At 49.7% G+C, this 18,687-nt stretch overlaps 1 protein-coding gene across 1 annotated transcript; it reads left to right on the forward strand.

Moving 5' to 3' along the window:
* Nucleotides 1–253: 253 nt before the first annotated feature.
* On the forward strand, nucleotides 254–17,797 carry LOC311199035 (RCC1-like G exchanging factor-like protein; the record flags this gene model as incomplete). The annotated part of the gene is given in 13 exon segments (XM_084273080.1): nucleotides 254–310; nucleotides 313–432; nucleotides 434–523; nucleotides 1,222–1,351; nucleotides 4,371–4,499; nucleotides 5,367–5,433; nucleotides 7,285–7,336; nucleotides 9,615–9,699; nucleotides 11,202–11,383; nucleotides 12,813–12,897; nucleotides 13,928–14,101; nucleotides 15,364–15,449; nucleotides 17,434–17,797. Coding segments are annotated over 13 exon segments (1,335 nt in total). The 3' UTR covers nucleotides 17,512–17,797.
* Nucleotides 17,798–18,687: the final 890 nt, after the last annotated feature.

Raw genomic sequence — 18,687 nt, forward strand, 5'->3', positions numbered from 1 at the left:
TTCAGTTCTAAGCCTGAGGTTAGGTCTGGGTCTGGGTCTGGGTCTGGGTCTGGGTCTGGGTCTGGCCTGCCCCTAGCAGCAGCGCAGAGGCAGCTCCCTCCCCTCGCCACGGCCGCCATAGCCCCTTTAAGACAAGGCCCCGCGCCGCCTGGCGTCTCCCGGCGCAGGGGTCGGTGCATGCGCGCCCGATGAGCGGGGTCGCAGGTGAGAGGTTGGCAAGATGGCGGCGGCGTGAGGGGCGCTGGGGGCGGCGATGCGGCGGCGGCGGCCGCCGGCCCTTCGCAGGGGCCTGGCCGAGCCGGCGGGTCCGCAGAGAGCGTCCACCAGCTGAGGGAGGCCGAAGAGGCCGCCCCGCTCTTTCAATACGCGGGGGAGGCGGCCAAGCGGAAGGACCGCGTCTTCGAGTGGGGCTTCAGCTACTCGGGCGCCCTCAGGCGTCCCCAGCTTCGTGAAGCCGGGCGCGGGCTGGAAGGAGCCGCGGCGGATCCAATCCACGCCCCACCGGCTGGAAACGGAGGAGAAGGTGGGCCCGCGGCTGGCGGCTTCTGTGTCGCGACAGGGTAGCGGTAGCGCCGCTTGTCCCGCCTGGGCGCGTCTGCCCGCGCGGCGCTTCTCGGCGGTTCCTCCTCTCGGCTCCGAGGGGCTGCAGGTAACCGGGGTCAGGGGCCCGGCGCGGCGGGAGCCGCGGGGGCGGGACGCGCGTCTCTCTGCTCCCCGGAGCCGGCGCTCAGGGAAGCGGGGCCGGGCTTGCTGGGCTGCTGGCGCCCGGGCGGAACCGGGAGCCTGTGTTGCCTGGGCCGCGCCTCGCCCCGCGCTGTGCGGCTCAGAGAAGGTCGGAGCTTTTATATGTGCCTTTTTGTTTGGCAAAAGGAATAAGATGGGTCTGTTATTCCCTGAATATCTCTCCGTGTGGGTTTGGTTTTGGGTTTTTTTTACCCGCTGCTGCGGCAGTTTAACCAGTGGGGCTTTTCGGTTGGGTTTGAACGGGGCCAGAGTGGCGCGAAACTGCAGTTGTGTGACAGCAAAACACTGAGGCGGTCACGCCGGGCTGGAGTTTACACCCTTGTGCTGGGCGCTGAAGGGCGTTTCTGGTCATTTTTGCAAAGCTCGTACCTACTGTGAGCGTGGGGGGTGTCTGGGTGTGGTGAACGCGTGAGGAATGCCGATCGCTTCAGTGGAACCGGAGTTTCTAACTGAGCCGTGTGGGGTTTGTTTCCAGAGATACCCTCTGCTGCCTGCGGCTGTGGATTCACCTTACTGGCCTCTAGCACCACGGACATCACCAAAGTGTGGGGCATGGGGCTGAACAAGGACTCCCAGCTTGGATTCCAGCGAGGCAGGAGAGATCGAAGTAAGGACTGAGGTGGTTTGAAGACTGACAGGGCAGCACGACAGCAGATGGGTGATGTGGGAAGCTTTGTGTTGGAAGGCATGAAAAATGCTTGGGGGGCTTTGCAGAATTGTGCCTTATTTATGTTTTTAAAAGGGCTCTCTTTTATTTTTGAACTCAGCAGGTTGTTTGTGTGTCATCTTATTGGTCAAAGTACAGATCTGTTCTGTGTGCTGCCTGGATGTAACTAAAATAGAAATAGCTGTTTGTTCCACAGAAGTGTGTGTGCCCATTAAGGTGTTGCTTTGAGTCCCTGTAGTTTGATAGGAGCTGATGCAGTGGACTGGTTAATACAACAATTTTGTCAGGATGGTTTGCTCTGCCTTTATAAACTACTTTCCTTTCCCACAGAGATCTTTTCATACTGTCAGGGGAATTTTGTGTGAAGCTGTTGGGGATTTTATTTTAATACCAAATTGCATTTTGAAGGAAAAATGTGTTATTCAATCTTACAACTCTCAGACACATACAAAATGATGATTTCTGTGCAGAACATTGCCACCTTCAGCCTAAGACAGATACAAAACCCCATGAACCTCCATCCCTTACTGACTGCCTGCCTCTAATTTGACCACATTCCTCCGTAAACAATTGGGGAAAATCATATTAGAAGCAGTTTTTCTCTTTATGGTGTATAAAAGCATAATCTGCTAAAGAATGGTGCATCTGATGTGGGCAAAAGATTAATCTTTGTGGAGAAGCCACCGAGAATTGCAGCTGTTGTGCTGAATGCTGAAGTTTGCAGCAGTGCTGCTGTTGTGCAGTGCTGTATGGAGTGTGTTCCTGCTTAAACAGCAGCTGCAAAATGAAGGGACTGCAGAAGCTGATGATTGAATGATTACTGATTAGCACAAGTAAGAGGTGAACAGAATTTAACTGGTTTTGACCATCAGAAGAGAGGGGTGGCCAGCAGGGACAGGGAGGGGATTGTCCCTTGTGAGGCCCCAGCTGGAGTCCTGTGGCCAGAGCTGGGGCCCCAGTACAAGAAAGATGTGGAATTGGTGGAGAGGGGTCAGAGGAGCCACGATGATGCTCAGAGGGCTGGAGCAGCTCCCCTATGAAGAGAAGCTGAGGGAGCTGGGCTGGTTCAGCCTGGAGAAGAGAAGGCTGCGGGGGGACCTCATTGCAGCCTTCCAGTCCCTGAAGGGAGCAGAGAAACAGGAGGGGAATCAGCTTGTTCAAAGGGTAGAGAATGGCAGGACAAGGGGGATGGAGTGAAGCTAAAGGAAGGAAGGTTGAAATTGGGTATTAGGGGGAAGTTCTTTCCAGAGAGAGTGGTGAGGGGCTGGAACAGGCTGCCCAGAGAGGGGGTGGGTGCCCCATCCCTGGGGGTGTTCAAGGCCAGGTTGGATGGGGCCCTGGGCAACCTTGTGTAGCTCCAGGCCTGGAGGTTGGTGTCCCTGCCTGTGGCAGGGGGGTTGGAGCTCTGTGATCCTTGGGGTCCCTTCCAACCCAGACCAGTCTGGGATTCTGTGATTCTAAGCTCTTGCTTACTTCTGTTTTTAAAGGTTTCAGCTTTTAGCCTGTCTTAGTTCTGTATGTGCTGATGTCTTGGGAGTGTCTTGTTGTTTTCTTGGTTTTTATCTGACCTGCAGATTATTTTTGCCAGAGAACACAGAAATAGTTTTGCAGCTCAAGCCCTTCTAAGTCAGGGGGCGTTCAGAGTTTGGTAGGATCTCTCAAAAGCCCAGTTCAGATCAGTGGGATTGCTACTGCTCTATATTTGTCTTCTGGCAGACAGATTCCTCTTAGATGTGCTGCCCCTTACTTGGTGTTACAGACTTGCTTTGGTACCTGGTAGTTCCAGCACTCTGTCCCTGTAGATACTTAATTTCCCTACTTAATTGCCCTACTCTCCCTTTGCTACCTCGCTGCTTCTTTTCTCCAAAATCCCTCAGATACCAGTGACTGTTCCCACAGATCCCAGTAGCTTGTGTCACTCTGCTGGAAGGAACAGAGAGGGAGGAAACTGTCTCTCTAGTTGGATACCAACTTTGCTGCCTTTCAGTTCCTGCTGCATTGCATGGCAGACGCCCCCCGTTTGCCAGCAGCCCATCACGATGCCCATCCTAGTGTGAGGTGGTGCCTTACTGTAAAGGGGGGGTGTGGATTTCCTGGTTTGGCTTTGGTTTTTTATTCAACTGAAGGCAGTGAGAAATGGTTCAGACACTGGAGTGTGTGAGCAGAATGCTGCTTTGGGTCCTCTGGGAATTGATTTCACATGTTACAGCGGCTTCCTTTGATATCCTTTTTATCTCCCCTTAACCTTTTCCCTAGTACTGATTTATATTTTGCTGTTCCTTTTTTCTTCTTTCCCCCCCCCTTCCCAGTTGACCATAACTGATTACATATTCTTCAGGTTACTAAATCTTTTTTTCTAGTACAGCCTGTAATTTTCTTTTGTCAACGTTAGATCTCCTATCCCCTGTGGAGCCAGGCTTGTTAATCTTTCTTGCATTCCTTTTTTCTGGAAGGGTCTTTAATCTACTGTTCTTTAAATATGAAGGCCTGAGATTTTTTTTTTGTTTGCCTTTCATACTGGGGTGGGGGTTTTTTTTGTGATTGCTGCTATTGTACCTTGTTTGTGATACCCCCAGCCGCACAGAGCACTTAGTTTGAGCTTGGTGTTAAGCTGTCCAGTAATCCAGCCTTATTCACCCAAGTGGTTGAACATATGGCTGAAATCCTCTGCTTCTCAGTTCTGCCCACCTGAAGCCTTAATAACCTCCAGCCTCTAGGTATGGGGGATTTCTGATACAGCAGTGACTGTTGGCTTCACCCATCCCTTTGGATTTTAACTTCTTTCTCCCCATCATGAATCCCAGGCACCCTTTTATTTTGGTTAGTGTCTTGGCTTTCTAAAATATATCTGGCTTTGTAACAAAACAAGGAGTGTGTGTATGTACAAGGAGATTAATAAATACATGATTAATTTGCTTTGTGGAAGCTGCTGACCTGTGAAATTTTTCTCTCCCTTAAGCTAAGGGCTATGAATATGTCCTGGAGCCATCTCCAATCCCGTTACCGCTGGAGAAGCCGCAGCAGACTCGAGTCCTGCAGGTGTCCTGTGGGAGAGCCCATTCCCTGATCCTGACAGATAGTGAAGGAGGTATAGTACTGCTTGTGCTGGTGACAGGGGATGCTGATGATGCTTTCATTAACAGCCCTGGAGAAGATTGTCTTCTCTCTGTTAGAGCTAGATCCCAGGTGGGCTGAGTGCACTGCAGATGTGGTGCAGGGAGCTGTGGGATTGTGACTGGGAGGGAGAGCTCTGAGCTGATAACTGTGTGCTGAGCTCTGATTCGCTCAAGCTGTAAATGTTTTGGGAGCTTTTTCACTACAAGTGTTGCAAAACATGGCTTGTTTATCTAGCCCCAGGCTATGTTTGAGTGTAGTGCATTTGTCTTGTTCAGTCAGATGTGTTTTTGAATTCAGTTTTCAATGACTATGCCAATACTCCTGTGTTACTCTCCCCTTGATGCCCCAGAGTACAGCACTTATAAAAGTGATTAATTAATGGGCCTTTATAACGAAGATCCTGGGTGTGAATTGTCTCCCTCTGTCTCTGGGAATTCTCTGGTGTGGTGGCTTCAGTGCTGCTGAGCGATCTGGTGCTGCTTATCAGTGGGGGAGCTGGTTGGTTGTTGATTTAACGCTCCTTTGGGAGCTCTGATCTATTTCTGAGTCTCCTTGGCAACGGCAGGATGAACTAGGCAATTACTGAAAACCAGCCAATGGGCTCCAGGTCCCACTGCTGTGCCTGCAACAGCATCACTGGGATATTGTTGACAAAAATGGATTCAGTCACTTGAATTTAAGTGGAGTTGGTTTGAAGGAAGCTTATGCCAATTTTTGCAGTATACTCTGTTCCACTTCTCATGCTGAGGAGTGCATGAAAATGTTTTGTGTACCTGGAAAGGTGCTTTCAGGGGATCAGGCAGGAATAAAAATAGTGCTTTTTATCCTTGTTTTTCAGTTTTCACCATGGGGAACAATTCTTATGGACAGTGTGGTTGGAAGGTTGTTGAAGATGAAATTTACAGGTGAGAATTCAAAAATCCTGAACTACTTAATGTTTAAAAACATAATTGCCTGAAAACAACCCTACAAAGCCTGGAGGTGGGAGGAATCTGGTAGTATAAGGCTGCTGCTTGAGAGGAAGGAGTCTGAGGATGGACAGACCTTCATGCTATAGGCACCATGTACACAGCCTGGCTTTAAATGCAGGCTGGGCATGAGCAGTCTGCTCAGCACGTTCACAACAGACAGAAGATGTCAGCAAGTGACAAGTTGTGGCAGGACATGGTGGGAAAACTCACCCATCATAATTAGGCTGAGGTAATTGGTGTTTGTAGCTGGTCTTTCTCCCTTTAGCCCCTCAGAGTGGGAGTGGCTGTTAGAATTGTTGTTTAATGATGGAAGAGGCATCCTTCTGTTGAATCTCTTCACTGTAACTGCCTTTGAATCTGTAGTGCTCTTCCTTTACAAGGTTTCTGTGGGCCACACCAAAGCATATTCCCAAAATGCTTTACAAGACAGTGGTGATGTAGGTGGATAGTGGCAAAATGTTGAAAGCTACTGATTTCTTGGCAGGGCCTAGAAGAGATCTTGCTTATTGCACTCTCTGATCTGCAAGACTTGGCCTGTAGAGGTTAAGAAAATAGCTGTACTTCAGCCCATTTGTTTTTTGGGTTGGTTTTTTTTTTGCCATGATACTGGCAGTTAGTCATTGGACTGTTCAGAATTCCTGGTTTTGTGAAGGAATTAAATGGATGTGAACACTGTGCTGTTTGTGCTCTGGGATTTAATTCTGGTTAATTCCTATTTAAATGGAGGGTTTACATAGGCACTGCAGTATCATCTAGTATCTCATTCCAGACTGGGGAAGGTGTTTGAGGACTGCTCCCACTCCCAGTTCACACGAGGGTCTATTTAAAAAGTGGCAGGTTCCCCACTCCCTCTCTCTCCCTTGTCTCACCACATTTAAGTGTATTCTCATGGAAATCTGACATATTTTTGAGTGAAGCATTTCAAATCCTGCTGCTGGGCATGGAGAGTCAACAAATCCAGCCCATCTATGGCTCCCACCCTACCAGCTAGTAACAGCCCACCTAGCAGCTGCAAACATGCAGTAGCCCCAAAAACAAGCCCAGAAAGGAGCCTTGCTTTGCAAAAGTGAATCAAAAAGATGCTAAGGCCAGGCTTTGCTAAACAGCAGTTGTTGTCTGGCTGCCTGTGCAACCTCTGAGAGGTGGTGTGGTCACATCTTCGGTCATAATCAGAATAGAAGACCTGAACTTAAAGTCAAACACTCAGCCTGAAGTCCTGAGTTCAGGCTCTGCAGTACTGGCCATTGGTGTCATGAAAGAGTATCACCCACTGCTGTTTCAGAGAGCACATACTCACAACAATACAAACTTTTCCTGGCCCTTTCTTGAACTCATTATTTGGCCATAGGAAATTACTCAGTCTCTTGTGACTCAGTTTCCCTGTCAGAAGGGGTTTGCTGTAACATTGCCCCCTTCCCTACTTGACACTTGGTGTCCAAGATTTCCTTCCAGGCTCAGGCACTGGGCACTTAGTAACAAGCTGCTCACAGTAAAGAGAGGGAAGAGGTAAGAGCTGTGATTTTATTCCAGGGTGCCAAGTGGCTGATGGTAACATGTAACTCTTAAATAAGAGAATACAAAATTACTTTCCTTCTTTGCACAGTAATTTTACAGCAGCTCTGTGCTCCTTGACAATACAAGGGAGTATGTGGAAGAACCTCTCTTTTTTGTAACAGCCAAGTGGCTTTCAGTAAGGGCAGCCTGACCTTCCTGTTTTTCAGTTGCAGTCTCTGGAATCCTCTGTGTTGCCTTTTCTCTTCTTGGTGGGTGGTTGATGGTGTCCAGTGAAAGCCCTCTGATTTACCAGCTGAGGGAGTTTGACAGCAGAGTTGTCCAGGTAAGAGAACTTTGTGAATAGAGTTCTGAAGGTGGATTAATACTGGTTGAACAGCCAAGTCCAGAGAGTGGTAATCAGTGGCACAGAGACTAGTTGAGTGCCAGTAACTAGGGGTGCACCCCAAGGGTCAATAGTGGCTCCAGTCGTGTTTAACATCCTTACTAATGATCCGGATGATGGGGCAGAGTGTAGCCCTGTGAAGTTTGCAGGTGACACAAAACTGAGAGGAGTGGCTGATACACCAGAGGGTGGTGCTGCCATCCAGAGGGTGGAGAGATGGGCTGATGTGAACCTTGTGACACTCAGCAAGGAGAAGGACCAGGTCCTGCACCTGGACCAGAAGAGCCCCAGCCGCTGCTGCGGGCTGACCAGAGGGGAAACAGCTCTGCAGAGAAGGCACTGGGGTTCCTTGGAGGACACCACGTTGGCTGTGAGCCAGCAGTATGCCCTTGCTGTAGAGAAGGCAAGCTGTATCCTGGGCTGCATTAGGAGGAGAGCAGCCAGCAGGTCCAGGGAGGTGGCCCTTCCCTTCTACTCAGCACTGCAAGGACACACTCGGAGTGTTAGGTCTGTTTCTGGGCTCCCCAGTATGACCAGAGGCATAGACACACTGGAGGAAGCCCAGTGAAGGGCAATTAAGGTGATGAAGGGGCTCGAGCACCTCTTCTATGAGGAGTGCTGTGAGAGCTGGGATTGTTTAGCCTAGGAAAGAGCAGGCTGGGGTGTGTGTCTTGGCAAAGGGAAGGTGCAAAGAAGATGAAGTCAGGCTCTTTGCAATGGTGCCTGGTGACAGGACAAGAGGCAGTGAGCACAAACTGAAACACACGAGTTCCTCAGAACATGAGGAAGTGTTTTTTTACTGTGCCTGAGCACTGCAAACTTTCCCAGAGATGATGTGGAGTCTCTCTCCTTGGAGATACTCAAAAGCCATCTGGACATGGCCCTGATTGAACTGGTGGGTTTGGACCAGAGGACCTTCAGAGGTCCCTTCCAATCTCATCCAGTTTGTGATTCTGTAATGAAAATAAAAATTACAAAGCCAGTATGCAAATCATTCAGTTGAAGCTCATTGGAATGGTGAGGTGAGCTACTGTCCAAAAAACCCCTAAAAACCCCACAAGGTAGGCTTTTGCTCCATGCCTCTGCAGAGTGGCTGCAAATGGCAGTGTAGGGTCTGAACTCACTGAAGAATTTGATGGAAGAGTCAATGTTTGCTTGCTCAACTTGTAGGTGACACCTGCACAGCAAGGAAGTTTTGATGCCTCATCTCTTCCCCTCATGATTTCTTGCTGTTGATCCTCTTTGTCACTTTTACATTAACTGAATTGTTCTATTTTGAATTTTGTCTTCCCCTCTTGAAGAGTGAGCTGTGAGACCATCCACTCAGACCAGTCAGCGTTTCCCTGGGGCAGGTTCCTCAGAGAGCAAGGGGCTGCAGAGCAGCTTGGATGCCACTGAGGCTGCAAACAGCTCCAGTGTTTCCAGGCACAGGAGCAGTGCCTGTGGCACTGCAGCAGTACTCTGCTCCTGTTCTTGCAGCATCCTTGGAAAAAAAGGGTCATTTGTATAGGTCCATGTGATGAGTGTGCCATGGCACATTCTGATGATGCTTTGAATTAGTCCTGTACACTTCTCTTTGGATTTTTCATGATGTGATTTTTTTCAAAGGGCTCAACTAATTGGTACCTGTTTGTACTTTGATGATGGTGATTATGTGCTTAGTCCTCTTGGTAGCCATTCTCTTGTGGATCACTTTAATCTTTGGCTAATTTTTAATGTCTGCTTTTGAAGATCTTTGGCTTTAATTCCTGCCAACCCTGTGGCAGACACGATTGCTAGTTCAACATAAATGTCAATTGGAGAACAGATGTGTTCCTAGAGCGCTTACATGGCAAGGAATCAATAGCAGTTTGTAGCTGGCATTGAGAGCCCTGTGGTAGCACTCAGGGAAGGGAGATCTCTTATTTACTCTTTGCTGTGGTGTTGTGCTGTGCTGCTGAACTGAGCTTGCTGTTAACTAGGCCTTGTTTTGGATCTTGGAATGAGTCAATGGCAGCATCACTGCACAAAGAAAGTTCTGCTGTTTTCTTTGCTGTATCATGCTGTCCTTAGCCTTCCCTGTCTGTAAAGCTATTTGATCTGGAGAGAAAGGTCAAAATCTGAGTGGATGGGCATTGTAGAGGTTCATTACTCAATTTTTCTTCCAGTAATGTGGTGTTAAATCAATCCTGAACACGTGGCCTCTCCTGACCAGCTCTGACTTTTTGTTTGTGTGCAGGTTGTGTGTGGGCAGGACCACAGCTTGTTTAGAACCAAGAAAGGTGCAGTCTATGCATGTGGATGGGGAGCTGATGGACAAACAGGTAGGAGCTCAGCTCAGCTTGCATTTCAGTGAACTCTTCATTCAGAGCTTGTGATGTATTTTTGTTGTGCCTGTGTGCACAGAAAGGGGCTGATATGTTTCCAGCTGTGTGCAGATGTTCTCAGTGCTCTCTTGTAACCAAGAGACAAACCAATGCGTTTTTAGAGGCGCTTTAGGGTGCCACACTGGTGATCCAAGCATGTGGTCTGGGGAGAATGTGTAAAGGAATGTGGAATTGGGATAGTGTGCTGGTTTGGGCTGGGCTGGGGTTAGTTCTCTTCCCTGTAGCTGGTACAGGGCTGTGCTCTGGGTCTGTGCTGAGAACAGGGCTGGTAACCCAGGGATGGTTTTATTCCTGTTGAGCAGTGCTTGCACAGAGCCCAGGCCTCTCCTGCTCCTCACCCCACCCCACAGCCAGTAGCTGGGTGGTGCACAAGGGTTTGGAGGAGACAGAGCTGGGCCAGCTGCCCCCAGTGACGTTCCAGACCATGTGGCATCATGCTCAGCACATAAAGCTGGGGGAAGGAGGAGAAGGGGCATGTTCAGAGTTTGTCTTCCCAGTCCCTGTTATGTGATGGAGCCCTGCTGTGCTGGGGATGGCAGAGCACCTGCCTGCCCTGGGGAGCAGGGAAGGGATGCCTGGGTTTGCCTTGCTGGTGCACAGGGCTTTTCCTTCACCTGTTACACTGTCTTTATCTCAGCCCACGAGTTTTGTCACTTCTGATTCTCTCCCCATCCCGTGGGGGCCGGGAGCGAGCGGCTGCTGGGGCTGAGCTGCTGGCTGGGGCTAAACCCTGGCACATGGGAGGCTCCCTGGTTCTGTGCAGGCCTTGCCTTCCTGAGTCTTGTTTCAGGGTCTGTTTTGCTTCTTGCCCTTTTGAACTGACAGAGGCAGCTACTGCTGTCTTAGCAGGGGACCTTTGACCAGGCCCTTTTTCTAGTAGCTTCTGCTGTCTGAGGACTTCCAGTCCTTCCTGCTGTTTAGTCCTCCTTACCCTGAAGCTGGCTTCTGCCCATGGTTCTCTTGTGTGGACCTACTGTATCCATCCTGTTTGTCATCCACATTCTGGCCTCTTGTCCAGGCAGTTACTTGGCATGTCACAGGTTTGGTTCCCAGCCTCTTTTTCTGCTGTTGTCTAAACTGATTGCAGTGTGCTGTCACTCATGACTCTCCTTGCAGAAGACAGGATGCAGCTGGTTTGTGAAACTTTGTCTGTCAGGACATCTACCTAGCTTGGTTACTGCTCTCTCCAACACATGAAGATGAGAGAGATGAGGTCCTAGACTGTTGTCCAGGTGTGATTGTGTAGGGTTGTTTTGTGCTCTAGACAGGTAGCTTTGGCCAGTAGAACTGGTGTTTGTGGCTACTTGTCCATTGAAGCTGATAGTTAAAGAAGATAGACAGAAAGATTTCTCTTGGAAGGTGATAACCTGACAAAATTGTTCCTACATAGGTATGTCTGGAAAAGAAAAAATCTTCATCTCCCTGCTTTTTGCTTTCAGGTCTGGGACACTACAACATCACCAGTGTTCCTACTAAGCTACGTGGTGGCATTGCTGGAGTAAACATTATCCAGGTCTCTTCCTATGGGGACTGTTGCCTGGCTGTTTCAGATGAAGGAGATGTCTTTGGTTGGGGAAATTCAGAATACTTGCAGTTGGCATCAGTCACAGAAACCACCCAGGTCAGTTGGCCTGGGGGTGTTTTTCCATGGTTCAGTTCAGCTGCTGTGCACAGAGTTAAAAATCACAGGCTTCTCCCTGCTCAGGGCTCTTCTGACAGCAGTATCAATCAATACAAACTAACACCACTACCAGGCTGGTTTTACCTGTGCTTACAAACCTAATCTGTCTGAAATGTTTGTGTAGCTCTAGGCCAGGATGTTTCCCAGCTCTTGATAGGCAAAGGCTTCTGCCAGCTCACCCTGGTTTCTTAGTCTGTTACAAAGGAAGATTACACCCTGTGCTCTCCTTTCCCCATCCCATGGACTTTGTACCACGTTGGGATCCAGCTCGAGTGCCTGTGCTGGTCTCAGGACATCAGGAATTAGTCTCTTGGTGGCCTAATACAGAGTTTGGAGTGGTCCTGCTTTGAGCCTGCTGTTGATCCACATGACCCTTGGAAGTCCCTCCAAGTCAACCTGTGTGTGGGTGATTTTTTTTCTGCCAACCTTAGTAGGTTTATGGCTGAGTCCTAAACAGATCCCAGCGTCTCACAGGTAAGTCTTTTGGAGCAAACTTATGTGGGGCAAAAATACAGTGCTGACCTGACACAAAGCACTGTAGTACTGAGGTAATTAGGCAGATGCTCCCCTCTTACAGTTAGAGAGGGAATGGAGTCAGGGAGTTAGTTAATATTCAAGCTGTTCTTGGCAGAAGGCTAAGAAGAAGCAGTTGGGTTAGCATGGCTTTACTAAAACGTGCACCTTTGTTTCCTGTGCCTCTCCTGATGTGTCTGTAGTGTAGGGCTGATTACTGAGACCCCTGAGGCCTCAAGACAATGACTGCATTAAGCAGTGTGGTAGTTTTCTGTATAGGTGCTTCATGGAGGTCAGGGGGGTTTAAAATGGATCAACAGCATGTTCCCCAAAGCCAGGGTTTTATAAAGTCCAAACTGTGGAATAGCAGAGCTGGATGTTCCCTGTGAAGTATGAGGTATCTCTGTACATGTGTCAAGCTGTGTAGGCTTCTGTTGTATTGAACTGTACCAAATAAGACTGACTTTCTTGAATTGACTTTCCCCTGGTATGTTCAGAAATGCCACCACAGACCAAATTGTAGTCATCTTGTCTATTGTGATAACTTGCAGATGTGCTCACTCACTGTCTTTCCTGCAGAGCCAGGGCTATAAGCAGGTGTTAAGCACTCCCAGCTTTGTTGGCATGCACATAAGCTTTCCAGTGGGTAACTTTTTCCACCTTGTCTGCACTTAATGAATTTCATGTCGTTTTTTTAATCTTCAGACTTGCATCCCTTCTACTTTTCAGGCAGTGGAGGTTGTCTGTATGGGGATTTCACTGTAAGCTCTAACCAGAACTAGAGAACAAGTTGAAAATGTGTCTGGCTTTCAGTTTATTACCTTGTCTGTAATGACTCTTTTGCAACCTCCTACAGGTGAATGTTCCCAGACATTTGCCATTCAAGACTGGGAAGATAAAGGAGGCTGCATGTGGAGGGACTGGCAATATTGTGCTAAGGGGTGAGTTGCTCTTAGAATTGTCCTCTAATGCAAGGCCATACCCCAGGTGGATTGTGATGTCCTGGTCCTGGAGCAAGCATCTCCTTCTCTGGGAACAGAGACTGAGAAACATGTGATTTAAGAAGGTACATGGGGAGTTATGCTCACTAGCAGCAGAGCATTGCTCCCAGTTCATGCTGTTGTGAGCACTTAACACAGACTGTAACAAGAGCATGGTTGCTGCTTGCTGTTCTCATCCCTTGTTTGTTGACACATGGGCCCTGTGTGGCCTGTAATGAAGATGGATGTGGTGAGGAAGAAAGGCAGCACTTGAAGGAAAGAAGAGCCCTTCAGATTCAATGTAAATCTGACGTGTAAGTCTTAATAAATAAGGCTGGGAATGAAGGAGTTCTGAGACCAGTGAAGCTCTGCAGCAGACTTCTTAGTGAATGCTGCTTCGAATTGGCAGTGTCCAGGGGAGCACAGCTTGGAAGTCCCAGGATAAAGGACTGAGGGGCAGGATTGCACTGTTTGCATGAAGGATCATCTCAAGGAAGGTGTTCATATATATGGTGTGGTTTCTGTGATGACAAGACATTTTAGCTTCTAGTGTGAAAGGAGCAGAGTTAACAGACATAGCAACTTACTCTGTGTCTGATTGCTGCCTTTCCCAGGCACCCAGCTTAAGGCAGAGTGCCAGACAGACTCACTAGCCCCCTGCTCGTTTGGCCATCCCTCAAAGGAAAAAGTGGCAGTGTTAAAGCATTCAGCCTCTGCCCCAGCAGCCAGTAAGCTGAAGGTTTTTATCCAGACCTCACTGTGATGGCATTTTTTTCCCATGAAAGTTGTTTTTTGCTGTGAAGCTTGATCCTCCTGCACAGCACAGGAAGAAGATGTTTGAGTGGGAATGCATTATTTGGTACCTGTAAATGATCAAAAGGTGCTGGACTGCTCTGGGAGAGAAAAACTGTCCCTTTGGATCTGATTAACTCTTGCTCATGGCATGAATTTCACAAGCACAGACTTACTGACTGTTCTTATTTTAATACAGAAGGAGGAAGTGTTTTTGTCTGGGGATATGGAATTCTTGGGAAAGGACCAAACCTCCTGGAGACAGCAGTGCCAGAGATGATCCCACCCAGCCTCTTTGGCTGGTCAGACTCCAGCCCGGACATCCGCGTCGCTCACGTTCGCTGTGGACTCAGCCACTTCGCAGCACTTACAGGTAAGTTTCTGGTCATACTGCTGTGGAGAAGTCACAGTGCCCTGTTACTGGCAGATGAAAAGAAAGAAAAATAAACCAAAAAACCACCAATATTTCTTTAAACTTAAAAAAGCACACTGGGAATGCAACAGGAGGGGTAGGCAGCAGGTTTACAGGTGTGAGCCTGTAACTTATGCTTTATATTCTACTAAGGCAAACAAAAAAATTCTCCCAAACAGGAAACCTGGGAAGGTTTTTTTTTCATTTCCCTGTACAGAATGCCAGCCAGTTGCACTGTAGAAGCAGCAGGAATTCATGTGGTAAATGAACAAACTAAACCCCAGTCTAAATCAAAGGTAGGTGCTGGCATTTCTTGGATCTTCTCACCAATTGAGTTAGCAGTCTGAGGTGGGAAGGCCTAGGTGTTGGACAAGCAGAGAGGGTGTGACACGCTGGGATGTTCATGCTGTATATCCAGCAGCATTTGAAGGAAGTTTTGCATTTGAAAGCCATTTAAAAACGTGCAGCAGAGGGCAGCAGCACAGAAATCCTGTGTTCTTGGTGTGGAAGGAACAGTTCATGAGATGCTGTGCTGTGTGCCAGCATGTGTGGGCCTTCTTGGGGCAGTGGGGTTCATGATGCTGTCAGGTTACAGGGTACTTGGGACTGGTCTCCCCCTGAACACCCCAGCATTAGAAACTGTTCCAACTAAATTGTACTGACATTAGAGATCATGTGTTGATTGTCTCTGCTGTGGGGCTGATCTGAACACATCTGAGATCTGTGTGTTTTGCTGAGAGGCTTAAACTCTCCAACTCTGTTGAACACAAGTTGTTTTTCCCTGTTGCTGTTAGAAGGTCACTTGTGCCAGGCAGCTGAATCACCAGCCCCAGGTGATGGCTCAGGACAGATCTTCCTGCCCAGCTTACCTGATTTGCTGTGCTGATAGCTGCTGTGGGTCAGCTGGAATTGTCTGACTTCCAGCACAAGTGATTCCCTGGAATCTCCTCTTGCTGCACTCTTTCTTCAAAAGAAATTCCAGAGCAAGAGCTGTGAGAGGGGGAAGCAAAGACTTGTGCCCAGAACTTGCTCATTAGGCATCATTTCCCCCAAGCACATTTGTTGCACTTGGAGCTACACTCGATGGCTTTCACACTGTGTGTATCACCCTTTCTCCTCCCAGAAGCACTGTAGCCACACTTGCCAGCATCACAAATAGAATTCTTCCTTTTTAATGACTCTGCCCTATTTTATTCCTTTTATTCTTTTTTTCCCCTGTGTAGACAGAGGAGAGCTGTTTGTATGGGGCAGGAATCTAAGAAGGTGCCTGGGAACTGGAAGATTGGAAGACCAGTATTTCCCATGGAGGGTAAGGATGGCAGTGTCAAGGCCAAGAGTATATTCTTTACCTTGTCTTCCTTATCCTGAGGGCAAGAAACATTTATTGTGTAGCTTTGTTGGGTGACTGGGAAAAAGTGGAAGCCTAGGCAGCAGGTTTCCAGAGATCCTTGCCTAGCCTGCTTCTGATTGTGCTCTTTCAGATCCCAAAGCTATAGCTGGTGCTGTGCCATCACTTCTGAATGGTTCTTGTCTTCCTCCTGTCCACAGTCTTCTGCCTGCTGCCCTTTACTGCCTCTTCCCTCCCCTTCTACCCTGCACTTAACTTTTTTTTTACCTGGTGTGAAGAAAACCACTAGTATTGGTCACCTGTGATGCAGAAGACATCAAAATTAGGTCATGGTGGCTAGACTAGAGTGGCAGCAGGTGCCTTCCATGCTCCTCTTCACATCAGGCAGCTGTGGTGGTGGGTCACTGGGCTGCCTGTGTAGTTTACAGTAGGACATCCTCAGCCCTGAACTGTTTTTGTAGCTGTTGTAGATGTTTTGCAGTGCTTCCAGTTCCACTCCCTTCTCTCAGATGGCTTTGAGAGCCAGACTCTGTGGGTGTAGAAGAGTCTTTGGCTCTGGAGTTCAGCACTCAGCCTGACAGATGTTCCCAGTCTCCATGAAAGCCAAGTAGGAGAAGAGGGAGGCAATCAGCTGGACCACCCTGGAGTCCCTTCCCATGTGTCTGAACGTGCAGTGGATGTGATTGTTTGGCATTTTCTCCTCCTCTTAAAAAGGAACAAAAAAAACCCCAACCCAATTCTGGAGCATTTGCCTAAAATCACAGAGCTGTGGCTGAGAGGAGTCTGGATCCACCACGTGTGGCATGCCCAGGTTTCCCTGTGTGGGAACACAGAAGGTTGTGGTCCCTCAGACAGCTGCCTCCTGCCTGATGGTACCATGGCAGTGTACCAAACCCAGGGCAGTCACCAGGGGATGTGTCTGTGACCTCCTGCTCCAGGGCTTGCCCCCTCTCCTACCTCCTGCTCCAGGGCTTGCCCCCTCTCCTACCTCCTGCTCCAGGGCTTGCCCCCTCTCCTACCTCCTGCTCCAGGGCTTGCCCCCTCTCCTACCTCCTGCTCCAGGGCTTGGCCCCTCTCCTACCTCCTGCTCCAGGGCTTGGCCCCTCTCCTACCTCCTGCTCCAGGGCTTGGCCCCTCTCCTACCTCCTGCTCCAGGGCTTGGCCCCTCTCCTACCTCCTGCTCCAGGGCTTGGCCCCTCTCCTACCTCCTGCTCCAGGGCTTGGCCCCTCTCCTACCTCCTGCTCCAGGGCTTGGCCCCTCTCCTACCTCCTGCTCCAGGGCTTGGCCCCTCTCCTACCTCCTGCTCCAGGGCTTGGCCCCTCTCCTACCTCCTGCTCCAGGGCTTGGCCCCTCTCCTACCTCCTGCTCCAGGGCTTGGCCCTTCTCCTACCTCCTGCTCCAGGGCTTGCCCCCTCTCCTCTTCCTTGGCTCTAGAGGCAGAACTTGGGTTTGTGGCTTCTGCTTTGCTTGAGTTTGAGTCAGCTTTAAGTGGAAGAGCTGCACCAGTGAGTGAGCTGGGTCTGCCTGGCATCAAAGCCAAAACTGCCTTGGGCTGAGTCCCTGCCTCCTTCCAGTCCTTGCTGATGAGAGGAGAGGCAAATCCTTGTGGTGCTGGGCAGATCCTCTTCCTGCTGTCTGGATGACTCTCTCTTTGGTCATGCTGTTTCTGCTGCTAAACAGATGGGCTGAGGCAGCAGTCTCCTGCCTGTCTGCTAGTGAGACCTCTCTCTGTCCTTCCAAAGGCTTCTGTGCCTCTCTGAAGGGAGGGGAATGCTTCACAGCTCAGTGCTGGTGCTTTCTCTGGGTTTTCAAGGTTTCACTTTCCTTGGTACAAGTTCCCATGAAACCAGCTGGTGTATTAAGCAGGAGGAGGATGAGAAATGGGAAATACCACGTGCAAAGTACCAGCCTGAGCAATAACTCACCCTTGTGTGTCTGATCCAGGTGACTGTACCCGGTGAGGTGGTGGATGTTGCATGTGGAGTTGATCACATGGTAAGCATGGTGAAGTCTTTCACCTAGAAATACTGCACTGCACTGAGAAGCTGAGGGGAAATGGTGATGATGAGCTGCTTGGGAAGGAAGACTCACTGCATGGAGCCAAGCAAGAAGTGACTGTGAGCAGAGACAGCCGTAGAAGTGCCTGGGTGTGTTGAAACGTGCTGGCCTGGCAGCAGGAAGGAAGGACGTTCCCTGAGTAGCCTGGAAGTGCAAGGAGTGCTCTGGCTGGTTCTTGATGAGCTGCCAAAGAGCCTGAGGCCCAGCCCACAGCTGGTGAGTCCCTCTGCCTAAGGATGATGGGCATCTCCCTCAGGGGGGACTGGTGCGAGATGAAATCTGTACCACAGGATGCTCATTTATGGACCCTTTCTCTGTGTGTGTCAGTGTTGGCTTGAACCAAACTATTTCTGAAGGGAGAAGGGTTTTTAATAACTATTTTCTGTGCAGAAGAAAACTCATGTTGGCTGTTGGAGTCCAGCACAGCTGCTCTCAGTGTGCACTACCAGCTGCCCTCTGCTGTTCCCCGCAGAAGCTGGGCGCAGAGCCAGTGGCCTGGAGGTGGTGGTGTGTGCTCTCCCCAGGCTGTGGCAGCCTCTCCTCGTGGACTCTCAACACTGAGCACCCAAGGAACACACCTGATAAACTGCAAGAGTGAGAACTTGTTTGCAGGGCAGAGGTGCTGCTAGCTGAGCCTGGCAGATGCAGGGTGGGCTGTGTGTCCTGCAGTGCTGTGGAAGGAGCCTGGTGGTGACAGCAGCCAGTCCAGCCTAGCATGGAGGGGGGCTGGGAGCAAAGCAAAGCCCCCCCCTCAGCTGAGTTGGTGTCAGACAGTGGCCAGGAGCCATGAGCCACGCTCCCTGCTCATCAGGTGCTTTTCTCTTCCCGTGCTGAGGGCAAGGCACAGCCTTTCACTTGTGTTTTGGGGAGTCCCTGCGCTCTCTCAGTCTCCAGGGGTGCGGTGGCTCTGGGTTGCCAGGACCCCTTTTAAATGAGCCCGGCTGTGTGGCTCTGTGGCAGGGAAGGAGTCTGCAGGGCCAAGCAGCAGAGCCTTCTTCTTGGCAGAGAAGTGGTGGTGAGGATGTTTTAAGATCTGGTAAGCTGATGGAGATGGGATGCTGCAGGGGTTTGTACCTGTAGCAGGCGCGTATCAAATCTCACACTGCAGTGTGGGAGACTTGCCCGCTGCAATACCCCAGA

This window comes from Gallinula chloropus, assembly GCF_964237585.1.
Source record: "Gallinula chloropus genome assembly, chromosome: 19".
Lineage (NCBI taxonomy): Eukaryota > Metazoa > Chordata > Aves > Gruiformes > Rallidae > Gallinula > Gallinula chloropus.